This window comes from Pseudorasbora parva, chromosome 3 (genome assembly GCF_024679245.1).
Source record: "Pseudorasbora parva isolate DD20220531a chromosome 3, ASM2467924v1, whole genome shotgun sequence".
NCBI classification, from domain to species: domain Eukaryota; kingdom Metazoa; phylum Chordata; class Actinopteri; order Cypriniformes; family Gobionidae; genus Pseudorasbora; species Pseudorasbora parva.
In genome coordinates, this window is record NC_090174.1 from 54,028,448 (window position 1) to 54,050,068 (window position 21,621).

At 37.0% G+C, this 21,621-nt stretch overlaps 1 protein-coding gene across 3 annotated transcripts in view; it reads left to right on the plus strand.

The window, feature by feature from the left end:
- Positions 1–21,621, plus strand: part of nos1 (nitric oxide synthase 1 (neuronal)) — a 101,761-nt gene that overhangs the window by 62,549 nt on the left and 17,591 nt on the right. For all 3 annotated transcript variants that reach the window (XM_067439497.1, XM_067439498.1, XM_067439496.1), the window contains exons 12-22: positions 459–653; positions 2,749–2,834; positions 5,429–5,573; positions 10,024–10,128; positions 10,395–10,453; positions 10,700–10,816; positions 11,893–12,067; positions 13,347–13,485; positions 14,003–14,081; positions 14,621–14,814; positions 21,041–21,210. In XM_067439497.1, the coding sequence (XP_067295598.1) occupies positions 459–653; positions 2,749–2,834; positions 5,429–5,573; positions 10,024–10,128; positions 10,395–10,453; positions 10,700–10,816; positions 11,893–12,067; positions 13,347–13,485; positions 14,003–14,081; positions 14,621–14,814; positions 21,041–21,210 (1,464 nt within the window). The remainder of the gene's footprint in view (positions 1–458; positions 654–2,748; positions 2,835–5,428; positions 5,574–10,023; positions 10,129–10,394; positions 10,454–10,699; positions 10,817–11,892; positions 12,068–13,346; positions 13,486–14,002; positions 14,082–14,620; positions 14,815–21,040; positions 21,211–21,621) is intronic.

Below are 21,621 nucleotides of genomic sequence, written 5' to 3' on the forward strand. Positions count from 1 at the left end.
GTAAACCCCAAAACTAGCATGCACCTATTTTATTTTTCATTTCATTTAAGAATCAGTTCTTCCATTTTATCCTGTGTTTTTGCATGAGATTAGATAACCAGCTTGATCTAAAAGACCATACTGGTTGACTCAAGTCAAGTGACCTTTATTTATATAGCTCTTTATGCAATACAGATTTCAGAGTCAAAGCAGCCTTACAGTGAAAGATGTGAACATAGTGATACAGAGTTCAATTCAGCTGAAGTCAGTTCAGTGTTGTTACATTCCATATGTTTTGTATTGTATTGGTTTGTTTCTCTTCTGTGTTATTAGTTATTCTTGGGACCATTGGGAGACTCGGCTGTTCACTTGAATGATTAGCTTCACTTGAATTGAACCTTAGGTTTTGTCTTTTCAGTATGTTTTTTTTTAATCCAGTATGGAAGCAGCCTCAATCTTTCCAATGTTTCCTTTTATAGATCTCAAAGGTTACCATAGTAGACCATCACTCGGCCACCGAGTCCTTCATGAAGCACATGGAGAATGAGTACAGAGTGAGAGGAGGCTGCCCGGGTGACTGGGTTTGGATAGTGCCACCCATGTCAGGCAGCATTACACCTGTTTTCCATCAGGAAATGCTCAACTATCGCCTAACACCTTCCTTTGAGTACCAGGTAAGTCTTTTTCAACATGCTTTGAAACAACATACATTCTGCCCTTACGAAAGGAAAATATATTTACCAATATATTACTTGAAATATATTTTAATATATTGTAAATATATGGAATAATATATTGATGGTATTATAAAATATATTATATATTTATGTAATATATTGCTAAATATACAAATGATTGCCGCTTTCAATATATTGTAATATATTGGAAAATATAAATATTAAATCCCATATATGTGAATATATTGCCTAATGTATTGCATGATGTTTTCCAATATACTGCAATATATTTTTGTTTCGTAAGGGTGATGTTCATTCATGTTTATTTCATGCTATAACTAGTAAGACGAGATGATTGGTTCAAGTTTCGCTTGAACTGAGGGGCTACAGAGATCTGTCACGACAAACGGTATTTATTGTTTGAACACCAAAAGTAACCTGCTCTGTCTTGTTTGTCGGCATGTTGTCAGTGTCAGGATTATCCTATTCAAATCAATGTGATAAAGTTAGGTCAAAAGTAATTTAAAAGTAATCAAAAAGTAGAGCGATTATATTACCTTAAACGTGTAATATAATGGATTACGTTACTAGCTACAATTTTTGTTAATACTTTATTTTGATGGTCCCTTTTGAACATTCTGTTGACTAAGTAACTTTTCAACTACATGTCAACTAACTTTAATTTATTTTTTGTAGACTGTCTGCTGAATATCTGCTTACTCTTTATTGTGATGGTCCTCCAACTTACATCCAAAATTACTTAATCAATAGAATGTCTATGTCAACTTATTCTAAACCTAAACCTACATGTTTACTAATACTCTATCAATACTCTAATGAGAGTTAGTACACATTTAGGTGCAACATTACTCATATAGTCAACATAAAATGTTAAAGGAACCACCATTTGTGACCAAATTTGTGCCATGTAATTTGGAATCACTTACTGATTACAATTTGTAAGTATACCCAGCACTGTGGAGCATAAAAGGAAAAAAATATTCTGAATTGCCTGAAATGAGTCGAATTTGCATAATACCAGCCTATAGTTTTCACTGGCTGTCGTGAACAACATCTACTTTGACTCACCCTCAAACATTGTAGCTGAGGCCTGGAAGAGCTTGTTTGTGTTGTCGCCATGTTGGGAATACAGTGTTTTCTGCGCTGCGAAAGCAAATCCACTTTGCACACACTTCCAAAGGATGAGGACTTGCGCTGTGTTGATTTCTTGAACACAATGGCCAATCAGACGTGTTCAAATTAGAATCCACTCCCCGCTCCAAACCAGAGTTTTTGTCTTGTGCTGAGTTCTGCACACTCGCAAATCCTCTCGCTGTAAGTGCTTTTCAGTTTAAATTATAGTGGTTTGCAAACATTATAACACTTTAATAACAAATCATTTATGGGGAGCATTTATGCTGGAATGTGTAGGAATAGATGACATGGAACTTGAAACTATTTCATGACATTCTATTTAAATGTGTTTTTAGGGAGGAAGCACATCTAGCCGTACCCTAGAGTTGGTTCATCCACCGACTTTAAATAAGGGTGTAAAACTGTACTAAAGAGTATATAAGTTTACCTGATTGGAGTGATGACCACTTAGCCACTTGTTTTCAAGATTCATAAAAGCTTCAAAGAATCATGAATTGTATGTCTTGAAATAAAACGTGAAAATATCTTGAGTTTGTTTCAAGATTACTTTATTGGTCCCCAGGGAAATTTGTCTTGGATATAAAGGCTGCCACATAAAAATAATACAATTATAGTGCATTAGCAAACATAGTGCATACATAAATGTATTCAGTACCTACAACACCGCCTCTCATTTCACACTTACTTTATGTCCTGAATTTAGGAGATTCTCTGATAAGGGATGAGTTATTTTGTGTTAACCACAGACCTTATTTCAACAATTTAACCCAAAAACTTTTTTTTGAGATGGCAAAACTGATTTCTGGGTTTTATGAATAATTTCTTGTATTATCAATCGGTCACAATAAGCCTGTTGTGTTCATAACTGAAATGAGCTCTGCTGATCTCGGTCTCTCTATCTCTTTCTCTCCATCTCTCTCTCTCACTCACGGTCCAGCCTGACCCATGGAATACTCACATTTGGAAAGGGGTGAATGGAACGCCCACAAAGAAAAGAGCAATTGGATTCAAGAAACTTGCCAAGTGAGTGGGTGAAGAGCTCGAGACCTTCACTCAGTTTGTTTTTGTCTTGTATATGTTGAGTTTAACCTGCACAATGCTTCTGAGGCTGGTCGTCTATAATCGTTTTAGAATCATTTAAACCTTTTGTTGTAATTTTAACCCATAGCTCTGAAACTTCAGCAAGTGGTTGTTTTAATGGCTATTTAAGAGTGCTTTCCAATGTATTTTCCTCACAATTATGCTAAAATGACTGTGTCTAACACACTGAATCACACTCAGGTGTAATCAGGTTTCCTTCAGTGTCCCTTTAACGTTCAGCCTCTGTGCTATTACAGTAATTGCCTGCAGGATATAAATACGTTTATGTGATTCTCTGGTCTCAGAAATGAGTGGAAAGTGTCTGTCATTGTGTTAAACTCTCGCTAAGAGATAATATGCAGGAATTGCAATGCACATTGTCACAATCGATGAGACTTTCAGTGCAGCAATTCAGCCTTGCTGACATTAGTAGTCAAGAATATTATTGATTTAACTACACTGACACTATAGAATGAGAACAAAACTAACCCTAACTGATGAAGCAATTGGATTCTGTACACTTTTAGAACAAAATGTATAACAATTGTACCTTCTAGGGGTACAACAGCTTGTCACTGCACTGGGGCAGTACCCTTAAAAGGACATATTTGTAACTTTTTCACCCTTAAAAGGTGCATGTGAGAGCATAGATAATGCTTCCTCCACTAGACATGACCATCTTTATGTGATTGGGTGTTCTCTCTTATTTGTAACTCAGGAGCAAATATGTACATTAAGGTACTACTATGAACTTTTAAGGTTTAAAAAAGGTACAAAGGTGTCCTCTTAAGCGTACTACCCCAGTTTTTTCTGAGAGTATAGAGTTTATAATTTATGAATTTTGGAACAAGGACACTTTTTGAACTAAATTGAATCAACATTGAACTAACTCAAGCTGAATAACGACACTATTGTCTTCTGTAAGAACTGAATCGTGATTGCATTTTGCATGAAAGGCGTGCGCGCGCTTCAGGTCAGACGTACCGTGCCGCGCTTTTTCTTCTCATGTGCGCGTATATTTTTAACTCTTCTACTTCCAATGTTTAGTGAATGGTGGAATCAGAGCTCTGCACACATGTCCTAAAACCTGCTGTCACACATTGACGCAAATAAAGAAATACAGCTCATAATAGTGTTGTCCTCCTTAAAGTACCAGTACTAATAAAATTCCATATCGTACCGTTTGTAATAGCAGGGTATCACAATACTTTTCTAGTACAGGTATATCGTGCAACACTAGTCCGGGCCCGTCTGAAGTGTGCTTGAGAGAGCATTTGGATGACCCAGAAGAGGATTGGGAGAATGTCATATGGTCAGATGAAACCAAAATAGAACTTTTATGTAAAAACTAAACTTGTCGTGTTTGGAGGAGAAAGAATGCTGAGTTGCACCATACCTACATGGGGGTGGAAACATCATGCTTTGGGGGTGTTTTTCTGCAAAGGGACCAGGACGACTGATCCGTGTAAAGGAAAGAAAGAATGGGGCCATGTATTGTGATATTCTGAGTAAAAACCTCCTTTCATAAGCAAGGGCATTGAAGATGAAATGTGGCTGGGTCTTTCAGCATGCCAATGCCAAACACACTGCCCAGGCAACGAAGGAGTGGCTTTGTAAGAAGCATTTCAAGGTCCTGGAGTCTCCAGATCTCAACCCCATAGAAAATCTTTGGAGGGAGTTGAAAATGGCCAGTGACAGCCGCAAAACATCACTGCTCTAGAGGAGATCTGCATGGAGGAATGGGCCGAACTACCAGCAACAGTGTGTACAAACCTTGTGGCAACTTACAGAAAACGTTTGACCTCTGTCATTGCCAACAAAGGTTATACAACAAAGTATTGAGATTAACTTTTTTTTATTGACCAAATGCTTATTTTCCACCATAATTTGCAAATAAATTCTTAAAAAATCAGACAATGTGATTTTCTGGATTTTTTTTTCTCATTCTGTCTCTCATAGTTGAAGTGTACAGTACATATGATGAAAATTACAGGCCTCTCTCATCTTTTTATGTGGGAGAACTTGCACAATTGGTGGCTGACTAAATACCTTTTTGCCATACTGTAAAAAGCATATTAATGCCTTATTCTGCATGATCATATTCTACATCGCTTAATCAGACCCAATACCTAAACTACCGTATGTAACCCCTCCTGTTCGAATTGCCCATTCCAAGCCATCCGGCATGAGAGTCGGACGCTCTAACAAGTAGGCCAAAGGCTGCAACCACTAGCGTCAGTCGCTAGAGCATCTCTTGATGTCAGAGGAGTGAGGTTTATTCGAACAGTGACTACTAGCTGGCCTCTGTTACACTTACTAAATATTAATTAGGGTTAATTAGAGTTAATTGTGGAAAAAGTCAGGTAATAGTGAGAATTGGATACTAATCTAAATGTGGTATTGATATTTTTATTTTCTTGTTTACTGCTGTGAAGCTGCTTTGAATTGCTGATCTGTATTGCATAAAGCCCAATATAAAGTAATGACACACTGATTTTGACATATCTGCGTCTGATATGTTTGTGTGTGACTTGCAGGGCTGTGAAATTCTCCGCCAAACTCATGGGACAGGCCATGGCCAAGAGAGTCAAAGCCACCATCTTGTTCGCCACAGAAACTGGGAAATCGCAGGACTATGCAAAAACCCTCTGTGAGATTTTCAAGCACGCATTTGATGCCAAGGTAAGAATGACAAGCTTATTGAACCACACATAATAGATTGACATCTGCGCGTGATTCTCAAAACCCCAACCATTTATCCCAGATCAATGCCTCCTGTGGATTTGCACGTAAACATTGCTGTAAAGAAAATGACAAAGAATACTGACGCAAGACATGTATATCCACATATCCCCTTAGATTCACAACCAAAATCTCTTTTCTAATTCAAAGCTACAGATTGCAGAGTGAGAAAGCTATTTTCACACCAAAGCTTGCTATGCGAGAGCTTGTGTAAATGTCTTTTGACCCAATTTCTTTAGCTCCAGTGCCATAAAATGTCAAGAATCAATGCACCAAGGCATTGATCTAGGTAAAGATAAGATCACGCTACACTACGTGCTATGTGACATCTTAAAATAGTGTATCGAGTCCAAGTATTTAGCCTTGGGATAGCATTTTAAATGCAAAGTTATTTTTATAATCTAGCAGAATAATCAATCTTGTTCATGTGCGCTTGTTATTACGTGATTTACATTCAGATGACGCAGACATAGCGCTTCTCTCTCATTCTGCATGTCCTGAAGGCGTTTGCCCTGCCACACGCACTGATGCCTCTTTTCTGTTAATTGTATCATGGCGCATTAGCTGCTCGTTAGGGTCCGTACGAACTGTTCATTACCACTACACCCCTTTTGGCGGTACGTCAGGATCAAGAGATAACGTGCCTCCCATGTTTGATGCACATTTTGTAAAAAAAAAAAAAAATTCACACCCGAAAACATTGCCTAGTATCTAATAGCCAAACTTACTTAAAGTACATTTAAAATCAGGTACTTTTTACTTAAGTATGGTTGTCATTGTAGTACTTTTACTTTTACTAAAGTAAATATGTCTCTGGTTACTTGTACTTTTACTTAAGTACTGAGATTCAGTACGTCCTCCCCCACTGCTTCCCTGTGTAATTTCCGTAGCACTTTTTAAAGAGGTCATGAACTGCATTGTTTTATTGTTTCATAATGTTTCCTGGGATGCATGTATAATGTTAGTTTGATTTTTACATCAAAAATTGTCATAATATAGAAATAGGTATTTTTCCTACCCTGATTGTATCCCTCTGATTTAAACTCTCTGCTGTGAGACAGTGTAAACGCTAACTGCTGTAATTGGCCGAATATGATATATAATACAGCTTTGCATTTGAAATAGCTAGCATTATATGTGGAACTCTCTCGAAAAATGTTAGCACATTTTTATATGACAGCTCTCTAGGGTTAATTAATCATAGAATGTTTTGATTATAGCATTATATTTAGAGCGTGGCATGAGGTTGCAGTGGTGAGAATTAACCGTTTACAGACATTTTGAGCATAGTGACCTCGTCATTGCAAATTTAATTCTGTACTCTCACAAATGCTTTAATTAAAACTAACAGTGCAAACACAATGTAAATAAGAAATTTGTTAATTATAACCAAAGAGAATAGATAAAAGGGACTTTGTTTTGGCATGAATCCAGAACTCAGTCACTGATAAAATGTGATTTTAAAAGGAAGCGTTCTTTGATCGCTTTCTATATACAATTTAATCACAGTTTGAATAACAGATTATTTTTATTCTACTTAGAGAAACAATGTGAACTTGATGGTTTAGTCACTGGTTTGATTCACTGACACATAGACCAAAAATATCTGACTGTACATGAATCATTACATTTGAGAAATAAATAACCGAGTTCTTAGCATTAGGATCCTTTGGAAGGTAATGCTGTTTTTAGTCCAATGAGTGATCCTGTATTGCTATTCTCACCTCATCATCTCACTAACAAGCTAGTGGGCAGGGCCACAGTTGCAATGATGAAGTAGTTGTTGATCATCTTCTGCAGAGGTGGTCTTTCACCTATCATCATAGGCACGTACACACAGAAACGCATTTAGCTGTGTATTTAGCAGTGTTTCATCCTGACGGATCCGCCATTTTAGGAGCCTGAAACCGTCATTTTTTTAAAACCGGGTCCTAGAGTGGATAAATCTGAAACCGAAACCCTTGCGTTTTTATGTGTACAGCCAATCCGTATATTTTGTGAAACGGTGATGTCATCACACCATGTCCCGCATGTTAAAGACTAGAAGGTGATACAACTACGGCAATGGGCATGCACACGTCAATATTGTGTCTTTAATTACTGTATTTGCATTATTGTAAGGTTAGGTTTGGGGTTGGGGTAGGTGTAGGCATTAATAAAACACAACCTGGTAAGTAGCAAATGTATTTATTGTTTTTTTTTTATTGTGAGATTTTGCCTCACATCCTACCATTGCTGTACCCCTTCTGCCACAACTCTTCTTCTCAGTTCTTTGTGCATTTCTGTGGCAGAATTACAGCACCACACACTGGCCTGGCATGTATACTACATTGCTTTGTGTTGTGTCAGTGCTCTGTGTACGCAGATATCTCTACACTGTAAAAAATTATTGTTGGTTTTTGTTGGTTTAACTTAAAAAAGTAAGTAACCTGGTTGCCTTAATTTTGAGTTTATTGAAATTAAAATTTGAGTTGATACAATGAAGGAAATTTGTTTAACCTAGGTTAACCTAAATAGAAACTCAAAATATTATAGTATCTAAACCACGTAAAATTTTGATAAATCATGAAAATAGCACTATTTGGCATGTTTCACTGCTTCATTAGAAATAAAACACACAAAATTACCCAATATGCTTACAAAATCTTTTAATAATATTTTAATAAAGGTTGTCGAATCTCAAAAAATGTTCATTGTATTAACTCAAAATTTTAAGGCAACCAGGTAACTTTTTTCTGAATATTTTTTTTACAGTATAGAGATGGACTAGGAAAAAAAGATTGTACAGGGAAAGCTCTGGCTTTGTGTGAATGTGGTCATAGATAGGCACACTCCACAATGCGTTGTTTGTTGGGCTTGGATATAATGAAAGCTTGGACTAACAAGAAAGTTTTCAGTTCTGAAACGCACAGGATATTGTTATAGTATGATCGGGCTCAAAAAAATCAAGCCCGACCCTACCTGAGCCCGTGCACGTTGTGTCCGAGCCCGGGCTGGCCAGACACATTAACTGTAATTATGAGCCTGAGCCTGATTTAAACCCGACCATTTTTTTAATACGTGGGCGTTCTGACGAGAAGGAGCCTGTAATGAGCAAAGCGGACTGCTGTGACTCATGTTAAAACTAACATTGATAAATTGAACTGATAACATCGGCATTTTCTCCAGAGCGACTGTACAGCCGAATCAAATTTTGTTGCTATATTTTCCTGTTTAAAACTGTGCAGCTGCTTTGAAACAATCGTCATTGTAAAAGTGCTATATAAATAAAGTTGACTTGACTTGACTCTGATCAATAATCCGCAGGCGCACGCTCATGAACGGCTCACCGATAAAATGATGTTCGCTCAAATCCAGCTCAGACATGACATTTATCTGTAGCTTACTTTACTTGTTGTAGCCATTAAACAATGTTTTTTTTTTTTCATATTTATGTTTAAATATTATAATATTATTTTTACATTATTTCGGATTATGATAAAGATGTGAGTAGTCCAGAAATCAGGTTATATTTAGTTTAATATTAAGTTTTGTTTTGTAGAAAGCATTTCTTTCATTTATAAAGGTTTCTTCGGCCAGTAGCCTGTACTTAATAAATAAGAAGCAAATAGCAGACTAAAAGTCGCGAGACCAATCCCTTCATTGCTCATGAACTGGAGCGCGTCTCATAAATAAACTGAAACTCAGCAGGCTACTTGCCTCACAGACATGAGAAATGTGTCTAGAAAGCTTGAAATATCCATTTTTAAATGATACGGTTAGAAAAAAAACGATTTAGTTAAACAAAGTGCAGTGTTCACGGGAGCTGCTCATGCGCGTTTCTGTTCAGAATCCTGCGCTCCATCACTGCATGTGCTGTGACTTTAACTCACATTTTTACACTAATCCTGACTGTGCAACTTTGTAGCCTACACATTTGTTTCTTAGTTGTTGTATTCGTTCTTACTTTGCTGAAAATATATATTATTTCTGATTATGGCATAGCTTTCTGCTCACCCAATTAGACAAATAAAGTAATGATTAAAAAACACGAACGCTTGATCAAGGACCCGGCCTGAGGATAGTGCCGGGAAATCTCCGGGTCGGTTCGGGTCAGGCTCGGGCTCGGGCAGGGAATCTAAACTCTAGTATGACGACCTCTTATATTTCAAAAGATCAAGGAAAATTTGATTTCTCAGTTTTAATGTTAGCTCATGTTAACTAACGCAGTTAAAAATGTTAACCAGTGAAACCCTTATTGTAAAGTATCACTTCTCTTATGACATAAAACACAAGAATAATATTAATATAACTATTTTGTTGGATGGTGTTTACTGAGGTCATGATATCATGTACATATAGCAGCATAAGTTGTGTAATGTTTCTAATGTGGTATTTTATGATCCTGCAGGTGACGTCCATGGATGATTATGACACAGTCGACTTGGAGCACGAGACTCTTGTGTTAGTGGTGACAAGCACGTTCGGCAATGGGGACCCTCCTGAAAATGGAGAGGTGAGTTATTAAAGTTTGCTTTATTGAGCTAGAGTTTCACTGAGCACATCAATCATTTGGTTCTGCTTTGAATCAAATTGTCAACACTTCACAACACAACAGAATGTGCTCATCTTGATGATAAAGGACTTCACACGTATACTGTACAATGGAGAACCTGCTTTATGCTGGCAGGTCCTGGTTGAATTTGTGATTGTGAACTGCATGCGTGGGAAGGGGCAGTAACTTCACTCCTGTTTCTCTTTCTCCACTTTTCCACACTACAGAAATTTGGTGCAACGCTGATGGAGATGAGACATCCCACCACTAGCATAGAGGACAGAAAGTGAGTGTGTGCGTGTGTGCATGCACGTGTGCGTAATGATGTTTTCAACATTTTCTTCTCATCCTCCCACCCATCTGCTTTCCCATAATTAATTTTTTTTGGTGTTACAGTTCACACACCTACACAAAGTCTAACATGTATGCATCAGACATACACATTTACACATAACATGCATTTCTTCTTTATACACTCCAACCATTCACATAAATGCACAAAGAAATCTCTCTCTCTCTTTCTCTCTCTCAGGACGTACAAAGTGCGCTTTAACAGCGTTTCTTCATATTCTGATACCCGTAAATCCTCCAGCGACGAACCTGAAACCAAAGCCAACTTTGAGAGCACTGGACCACTTGCTAATGTCAGGTACTGTAGTGCCTGTATATGACTTGGTGTAGATTTGATGTGTAAAAACATTAAGGGCTGGTTTCACAGATAGGGCTTATATTAGGCCAGGATCAGGCTTTAGTTAAATTAAGACGTTTAAGTAGCTTTTATAAGAGTGCCTTTGAAAAAAACATTATTAGTGTGTGCCTCTTGAGACAAAACAAAGGCACTTACATATTTTAAGATATGCTCAAACATGTCTTTTTCGTCTAGGACTAAGTTTAAGCCTTGTCTGTGAAACACTTTTAAGCACGTCTGGATTATTCTACCTCAAAAAAAGAAAGAAAAGAAAAGCCAATTAGGCCATTATTCTCCCCTGCTTCTCAGTACTGAAATATAAAAAAAAGTTATATTTTTACATTGTATTTATTGATCATGTGAATTTTTATTGTACTTTTATTCTCATTTCAAAGAGGAAAATAAATAATTTACACAATTTATTATGTAATTAAGTGAAAATCATTATTCTAAATATATTTTACTTATTTTCCCGTATTTAAAAATGTGTATTTTAGGAAAGATTTTTAATGTGAAAAAATTGGTTTGGATTTTCGGTGGTCACGCTCGTGATGTTGCTCTGTCTTTATGAAAGTGTGTGTGCTCCTTCCGATGTCTGTCACTAAATTTAACTTCATCAACTTCTTCAAAACCTAAAATACAAAGAGCACAAGAACAGAGAACAGAAAAGAAATTCCATCCTAAAGCAATCAAAAGAAATTTCACACTTTTCACATATATGTGTGCACATGCTTGCGTAACATCCTCTCTGGCATTGAATTTCATCCTGTTTTCAGTTTCAGGATCAAAGCTCACAGCCTTTGGCCTGATGTCCACAACTATCCCACTCTTATAATACACTTTTTTTGTATATATGGTACATCCTTGTGTGTGTTTGTGTGTGTGTGTGTGTGTGTGTGTGTGTGTGTGTGTGTGTGTGTGTGTGTGTGTGTGTGTGTGTGTGTGTGTGTGTGTGTGTGTGTGTGTGTGTGTGTGTGTGTGTGTTGTTTGCGTTCATGTGCTTCAAGGGTTTTCAACACTCCGTTTCTCCCATGCAGATTCTCTGTGTTTGGCCTTGGCTCTCGGGCATACCCACACTTCTGTGCGTTTGCCCACGCAGTGGACACGCTGTTCGAAGAGCTTGGTGGGGAGCGAATTATGCGGATGGGAGAAGGAGACGAACTCTGCGGCCAGGAGGAATCCTTTAGAACATGGGCCAAGAAGGTCTTTAAGGTACTGCCCTGAGCGAGCAATGGGCTGCTGTCACTACTTTGCATGTGTAGTTTTTGCTTTCTTTCACTGCTATTAACAACAACAAAAAAAGAACTGTAACGAAGAAAGTGTTAAATTGGCCGTTTTTACTTTAAAGGTTTGCATTAAATAATTATTAACATTTTGGTTGTTTCTCACACCAGTAGTATTTGATGATATATCAAATATATCATATTTGATATGCAAATTTCCAAGGCCTTTTAGTATAAACTATAATTTATTAATCCTTCCTTTTGGTGGTATAAATATCAGCAACTACTCGAAATTTTATATTTTTGCTCGGTTTGAGCTGCTGAATAAAATTGTGCATATTCTCCTATATCATACTATATAAACCATAAATAAAATGATGCATCAAATATGATATTCCTAAAAAAAAAAACATATGTAAAATTTTTGTTTTGTTTTAATTTTTGCCATCCTAGGTGATATTCTTTTCTCAGACGAATAGAATCAGAGTTATATTAAAAAATGTCCTGGCTAGTCCAAGCATTATAATAGTAGTGAATGGCAGCCCAAAATTTGAAGCCCAAACAACAAAAACCCATCGATTTGCTGCAGGAGGCTTTTATTAACCCCCTGAAGCCGAATGGATTACTTTTATAATGTATGGATGCACTATTTTGGACTTCCAATTTTGGGCTGCCTTTGACTGCAATTGTAAAACATTTTTTAACATAACTCTAATTGCATTCGTCTTAAAGAAGAATGTCTTGTATACCTACGATGACTTAAAGGGTGAGTGTATCATGGGATCATTTTCTTTTTTGGATAACTATCCTCAGATTTAAAAAAACAGAAAGCATTTGTATTATTATTTAGAAAGGTTTTATTTAGAACATTTCTGTAGAATTATATATAATACATTTCTTCTATTTGTCTTGGACTGCACTTTAGTTTATGATTATAATTATAATGCCAAGAATTAGTTTTGATCCAGTTACACTTTATTTTAGGGTTCAATTCTTGCTAATAACTAGTTTCTTATTAGCATGCAATTCCTAGGATATCACTTTGATATCATATTGTCTGTTTATTAGTACTCAAAGCACATATTAATGCGTGACACATATTAATTCCAAATCCCTTAATCCTACCCAATACCTAAATTTAATTTAACAACTACCTTACTAACTATTAATAATAATATCAGCAGTAAATTAAGTTGTAGTTAATAGTAAATATGTGTTCCCCATACTAAAGTATTACCTTTGATCCGTTTTTATCCTTTTTATCCCAGGCTGCATGTGATGTTTTCTGTGTCGGCGACGATGTTAATATCGAGAAAGCGAACGATTCCTTGATTAGTAATGATCGCAGCTGGAAAAAAAGCAAGTTCCGGATGACATACACGGCGGAGGCACCGACACTTACGCAAGGTAGGTTGCTGCTCTAGTGCTTCCCATTTATTAAAGAATGACTCATTTCCGAAAGCCAATAAGCTTTTATCAAATTAAATGATGCTTAAAGTCTTCCCCTGTGAATGGAGAAGCTTTTTTATTTGCATCAAAATTTATGGTGCATGCCAGCTGACTCTTGAATTGAACTGCCATTTTAGTGGCTCATTAGCTTGACACGGATTGTCTCAGCGCCATGTTAGCATTACCCAGAGGATTGTAAACACTTCCTTATTCAATTGATGAAAGTGTAAACAATGGATTTAGGGCTTCCTAAGCACATTCTAGGATTTCCTATTTCACAGACTGTTTTTTTTTGTGTTTTTTTTACAATTGCATCTAAAGTCCTCAAAATGGTCTTGAAATGGGCGGCTCATGAGTTTTATAGCAAATCGAGTTGTAGGACCTCTAAATTGCATTTAGATTTTTTTATTGTTGTGTAGTCTAATCTCATGCAGCACATTTTTAACAGTTGATTGGTTTTTGTATCCACTCTCAGCACTTTACAGCATCCATAAGAAGAAAGTTTACGGGGCCAAATTTCTGCTGAGGCAGAACCTACAAAGTGCCAGATCGAAGTAAGTTTTTGCTAATATTCTGTCCGATTTCTATTTTTCTCCGATTTTAATTATCATAAAAGTCTTTCACATACCTCATGACTGATTTTTGCCTTGAATCTTCCTTAGCATTTGTGGCCATCTGCCATATTTACTGGGAAGCTTTTATACTTTCTAATCTAAATCTATTGTGGATTGGTATGTTTGGATAGGTTTAAAAAATATTATATGCTATCACCAGATTGTTTCAATTGTTTATTAAACCCTAAAAAGTTAAGAAAATTAATAAGAAAAAATAAATTTCCTTCAAGGCCTTGAGCTTTCCTTATATTTCCTTGAAAGTCTTGAGTTTTTATCATGTTACTGTAAAATTTAACTATTTATTTTAAGAAAAATGGGAGATAAAATGCTTTGCAATGCCTATTCTAGCAAAAGTACCCAAAGGAGCAACGCTTAGTGGATTGCTCATGTGTATGAATATATTTTGTATAATCTCGTTAAAGATGACTGCAACTGTTTCATATTACAACTGTCTATCATGATTACTTTCTGTCTATCAGCCGATCGACTATATTTGTGCGTCTTGATGCCAACAACCACGAGAACCTGAAATACTTGCCTGGTGACCATTTAGGCGTTTACCCCGGCAACAACGAAGATCTAGTTTCAACTCTTATCGAGAAACTGGAAGACGCTCCTCCTGTCAATCAAATTGTGAAAGTGGAGTTCTTAGTGGAAAGAAACACAGCATTGGGTAACTATGATATACAAATATGTTTTCCTTGTCATGATAAAAATATGCAAATATATGAAACTAATTCAAAATTTGAAAATAGCATCTTAAACGGTTTGGTCATTTCTTGCAAATGTCAACAAACAAAAAGCAACTGTCTTTCAAACACCTGCTTTGGTATCTTATGGAAAATGACAGAATCTACATAAAAATAATCTGAAATGACATATCACTTTTGATGAACAAACATATTGAGAAGAGGGGCACAATATTTCTAGAACTTTGTTCATATAAGTCTGCCAGACAAACATGATTTGATTTTCTTCCGTGTGAACACCGAGAAAAGTCTCTCTCAATAGGCCATTGTCTGCCGAACAGTGTTCATTAGATGTTCTGCTGTTCATGATGAGCCAAAGATCAGGGTAACCTGGTCCACGGTGCTGATCATGTCACATTTACTGGAAAGTAAGCTAGCTTTCACTCATATCACTTTCAATAACACAACTGATATCTATCAGGATGCCAGTTGTATATTCAATGGGTTGATAAATTTATACAATTTAGAGCTGACATCCTTGAGTGGATTAGTATACACAAACTCATTAAGCTCAACCTGAAAATATGTCAAGTGTGCATCCATGTAAATGTATCTTTTTAAAATTGTTAAAAACGATAAGTGTTTTTTTTTACATATTTACTGGCATTATGATGACTTATTCTTTGTTTGCATGCAACAATAAAGTCAATTTAATATCTGGTAAATGCAATTCTCTTGCATTAATAAGCTTATCCTTGGTTGTTATCGCTGCAGTGTGCATGTAAACACTCATTGTAACATTTGCATACTGAATTGCAATTGTATCAAATCATGGTCACACTTCAGTTTAGGGTCCAATTGTCATTATTTAATAGTTGCTTATGAGCATGCATACAGTATTACTCGGATATTAGCTGTTTATTAGTACTTATGAAGCACATATTAACACCTGTTAAGTATTATGTGAACATTTAGGGTTTGCAGTTTACTTTATCTGTAATGTATTTTCTTTTCGCCGGCAAGTCCGGGGACTGATGAATGAGTTAAGTACAAAGTGGCAAACTTAGAGTCCAAGTGATGTTTATTCAGACAGCTGTCTCTACCCTCGTGCTCCAAGTTAAATTCAACAAATATAAACAAACAAAACACTCAAATTAACAAAATATACAAATACAAATACACATGCTGAGAATGCTATAGCCCTTGGCTGTCCCTGGCCCAACTAGCCTCAACCCACACAAACACTCAAGCTTGTATATGCAAATTTCCCACCAAACACTCATGGATCATACTACAGGGGTCGACTCAACTAACACCCATAACACAAGAAAACTGGTTAAAATAATACACATTTAAACATAATTCAAATCATGAATATCATTAGGGGGGGGGGGGCACTGAGTTTCAGTCAATCTCATGTCGATCTTGAGTACCTATAGAGTACTATAGCATCCTTCATATCTACGAAAAGTTTTCATAGTTTTAGTTTTATTATATTTATAAAAGAAATATAGGCTGTACCGAGTCTTTCTGAAAAAAAGCGAGAGGATGGAGGTGTATCGTGTGGGTGGAGCTAAAGAATCATGAGCGTGTGCAGTTATTGCATTGAGAGCGTCTGAAAGCTGTGACATCCTTAAGCGTGGAAACGTTACTTTTAATAAACCATGGCTATCAATCAGATTGAACCATACATATATGATCAAGAATCAGATCTGGAGGCTGAAATAAACTGAACAGGAGAAACAGCAGCAGGACACGATGACATGATTCGGTTTATGGACTATTGTATGCGACTAAACCTTAGCAGTAGCAAGCAAAACGGTTTTGCACATCAGACTAGTGTAACGTTATACATAGAACAACAATGGAGTAACCGTTAGCGCATTTGAATGACGAAGCATGTTTAAACACACACCATAGATCGCATGCTACATTGATAATATAATATAATTTAACTAAACACGATCATGTTGTTTACTCATGTTTACTTACACGACGATAGCCAACAACACAGACATTTGAAGCAGTTTTACTCACCGCCTGCTTCCAAAGCAGGACCATGAACCTTTATCGCTGGGACCGCTCCGTCAAAAACACACTTCTTTGGTAGCATTGTTGATTTCGTGAAGTCCTGTGACAGCAGTGACCGTGGACATCCACTTTTGCGACACTGAAGCGTTGTGTTGTGACACTTCCCGTCATTTCTGCGTTCAAATCGGTTCAAATGCAGCGCTGCCTTCCCGGAATGCTTTGCAGGCGCGTTGAAGTCGCTTGACGTCACCCATAGGAATAAAGTGGAGCGCGGCGCGACAGAAGTGTTGCACCGACGACTGGATCTGCACCTTGAGAGCAGCGTTTATGGGCGTCGTGCATTTGCTATCTCGCTCTGGTCGTTTGCGCGCACACCCTTCCGGGAGAAGAGCCCGTACGGCCCATACAAGGACATTCTGCCCTGTTAACGTCAACATCCAACTGAGTTTTTGAAACTTTGTCCATGTTTAGGACGGGAATCCAAGTCTTTAACAGAGTAAAAAGCTCAGTATGCATGAAACAGCATTTCATCCTCCCCTTTAATAACACTGTAAACAATACTAAATAAAGAAAATATAACAATCAACAAAGTCTAGGTTCAATTGCTGCCCTCAGCTAAGCAACACGGTATGAACCCGAGACATTGAGACATAAATCATAATCATGAAAATAATAAATCAAAACACTCAGTAATAAACAAAACACTCCATAATCATGTGAACGGACGTAGAAGGCATCATCACAGTTACATTATTTTAGATTTGTGTGGTACAGTAGATCTTAATATATAGCCTAGGCTGTCTGTTTCATTAATGTTAATCAAACAATTGTCCTATCATTTGAAAAAGTTGAATGTATTTTTTTCCTATAGGTATTTGGTTTTTATTTAATGTCAAATTTGGTGTTAGTACCAGGGAGTTTTAGGTATGGTTGTTAGGTGATTTTGTTTTGGAACTTTGGAACTCGATTTTTTTTTCTAAATATGCACCTTGCTGACTCGATCAACATCAAACTGGTGTAGCTAAGTGATTTTTTGTCCGATTCAAACAAATCATACATCATAAAAAAATAAAAAAAGATTATTTAATTTTTTAATAGAGAATATGAACATAAAAATAACTAGTTTTTTTTAGAAAGTTGCTCATTGCGACTTGTTTTGCCAGCACGGGTCATATGTAATGTTAAAAAATGAATGTAGGATTTTGTTTGCTTTGATTTAATATAATCTATGACAGAGATGTTTCATTTAAAGAGACAATTTTGGGATCAAAACTTCATCTGCAGGGAAAGATTCTGATGCTGGCATGCTATTGTTTAACTCCCTTGCAAATCTGACTAATCAAATACATTTTTGATGCCAAATGATGTGCTTTCAATTACATATCTATCAGAGTTTGATCTCTTGTGCTAGAGGCGCTGTCCCATTTCCCCATTTGAGCCGTTTCATTCCATTTGTTCTCTCTTGTTAAAGTTTTTCCTCATCATATGAGGTTATTTATCTTGCCTCTATGCGTGGGGAAAAAAAAAAAATTTTCACAGTTGTCTTACACTGAAACTATCTGCTTTTTATCTTCATACTGTCACTAACAATAGGGCTTTGAAGTACAGACATGGACAGAGCAAAGTTTTTTTTTTAAATATATATCTCTGAATATTTAAGACACATGGCAAATGTTTTTACAGGTAGCTCTGAAGGATATTTTTTATATTTATTTAATGTGTTAAAGAGATACTAAATACATTTTGGGTGGTACTGACCGATCTTCTTATCAGTGTCTTTTAAGTCTTGGACACACCAAGCCAACATCAAGGAACTAGCAACGATGAAAGCTGACTATATTGTTACTTCTATAAAAAGCTGCGCTAACAAACTAAAGGGACTAAAGGCGACTGTCAGCTAGCATGTGCGTTCTGCATCTGCGTGTAAATAAATATGTCTATATTAGCAGGTATCAATAGTCTATTTTTGTCATTCAAAAAGGGACACCAAAATTAGGACTGCAGATATACAAACCGTAAAACAAAGCAGCGCTTGCTTACCATTTTGAATATCAATCACTCAGATCACTTTCTTTATTCCAGTCACCTCATGTTATGAAAATATTTGTTCATTTGAATGCTCACGTAACATGATGTAAAATTATCTTGACTTCTTAGCTGGCTCTCATCACTTCGCTTTTATCCTTGTGCACTGACTCGTTCGCTAAGCTGAACAGCCAATCAGAATCTCTCTCCCTGACAGCCCGACTCTTAACTAAACATGCTGAATCGGCCCCCCAAAAAACAGACAGTGTCCGACTAGAGCCAACTGTGTGAAACATCCCGAAGAAACTTAGCTGGCCAGTGCTAAAAACGGTCTGATACTGCCCGGCTTGGTGTGTCCCAGCCTTTAAAAAGGTTAGCTCAAGTGAGATTTCTCACCCTTCCTTGTTGTTGAGAAATGTGTCAGGATGACTGAAGACTGGCCAGTTACCTTTACAGAGGGAATATGAGGTTGCTTTAACTCTTTCCCCACCCACGTCCTCTTATTCACTTGTTTCATTTGCTCTGGATAAATATTGTTTGTGTTACAGGGCTTGAATTTTGGTTTGGGATTTGTACGTATTGCGTATTATTTTACTCATTCATGCAGATTTTGTGCTTACACACCCAAAGTACGCACCTCTCAGTAATTTCTTATAAACAGTCAAATACCCACAAAATAATGTCCGTCTCTTCAAGTATTCACATAAAACAGAGTCAGCTATGTATAGTTTAGTTTAATTGCAGTTATAACTTATGTTGTCATCTTGCTTTTCTGACATGCAATTGCATTTGTGTTACATACCGTATTGAAATAAATGAAAAGACGAATGCTTAAGCAGACTCCCAAATGTTCTTTACTACAACTCTTCCACTTTTCAAAATGGGCTCACCCCCTGTTGCGTGTTTCCGGGGGCAGGGTTTAGGTAAATTTTAGGGTTAGTGATGTCACCAACCTTTGAATAAGGTCGTTGTAGTCACTACCAGCCATTGGTTGTAGTCCATAAAAGCTATTTCTAAGAAAATATCTTCCTTTGCTTTCAACTTTGACCGTCATAACTTTGCACATGCTGTTTATGCTCAAACAGCAACATGAACAAAATGTTGATGTCAAACCCTGTACAAACCTATGAGTAAAATATAGTGCACACATCATACTTGTATTGCACTTCTATTCACTTTTGGGTAAACTATCTGTTTAATCTATAAATAGTGTTGCAGTACTTAGTGTGTTAAGTATCTGCTTCTCTAAGCATAGGTAAATCACTACATCAATTAGGATTAAATTGAACCTCTTCATGAACCTCTCATACTGTGATGAAACACAGTACCGCATGGTGGTGGACCAAGCTGTAAATTGGTGTTGGAAAAATGACCTCCAGCTCAACACAGCCAAAACCCAGGAATTAATTGTTGACTTTAGACATAGGCCATTTCCTAAAACACCAATACAGATAAATGGCAATTCAATCACCATCACTGACTCCTTCAAATTCCTAGGAACACACATTAGCAATAACCTGAAGTGGAAAACTAATACTAATCAAATTATTGCAAAGGCTCAACAAAGACTTTACTTCCTCAGACAGCTTAAAAAATACCGGATCAGATATCAGCTCCTTGTTCTGTTCTATTCCGCTATGATCGAGTCCATCATTACATCATCAATAACAGTATGGTATGGTAGCACAGATAGCCAAACAAAGAAAAAACTACAGCAGACTGTCAACAAAGCATCCAAGATAATAGGGAAACCACTGGCTTCAGTCGATTCACTCTATACATATCGGACTGTAAAGCGGGCAAAGGAAATCCTCTTTGACACCTCACATCCAGCGAACCACCTTTTTCAGCTCCTTCCTTCAGGGAGGCGCTACAGGTCACTATCTACCAAGACCAAACGCTTCACAAACAGCTTTTTCCCCATAGCCATCAGGACTCTGAACTCCTCTCTTTAGTTTAGTTATTCCTCTCATACACTACGCATGGTCATGTACCCACTGTATCTTGTATTGTTACATGTTGTGAAGTGTATTGTCTATTTTTGTCTGTAATGTATGATGATGTAGAGCTTAAACATACTGTACCGAAAAAAAATTCCACCGGCATTGTCGTGTGGCTAAAATAAACAATCTAATCTAATGTAATCTTCTGCAGGTGTGATAAGTAACTGGACGGATGAGAGTCGCATTCCGCCCTGTACCATCTATCAGGCTTTCAAATACTTCTTGGACATAACAACCCCTCCTAGTCCTCAACTATTGCAACAGTTTGCTCCTCTAGCGACTAATGAGAAACAGAGAAAGAGACTAGAGGTGCTGAGCAAGGTAAGAAAACACGGCAGGCCAACACACACACTTGTTCGCTTCTCTAATTATCATTTATTTGCATCAATACAAGGCGTGCTAAAGCTCAGTAATGATCTAAGACCCATTTTCATACACCTCTTCCACATTAGACAAAAGGCGTCACATCTCCACATGCGTCCCTGCCTTTTCCGCCTCAAATCGGCAGTCATTTTCTCAGTTTGATAACTTATTAATTCTGAAAATCAACCCCCTCCTCCCCACTTCCTTTTTTCCTATCCCATGCCTGTCCTACTCTCTCGCACAAGCCTCTCGGTGTCAACACGAAGGCATGGAAATATTTTTCTTTCATTGCTTCCCACTGAAACAATTTTTCGATATGTTGCTAAAAATAGCTGCTTAGTTAGTGAGTCATCCATTTTGGTTTAAATG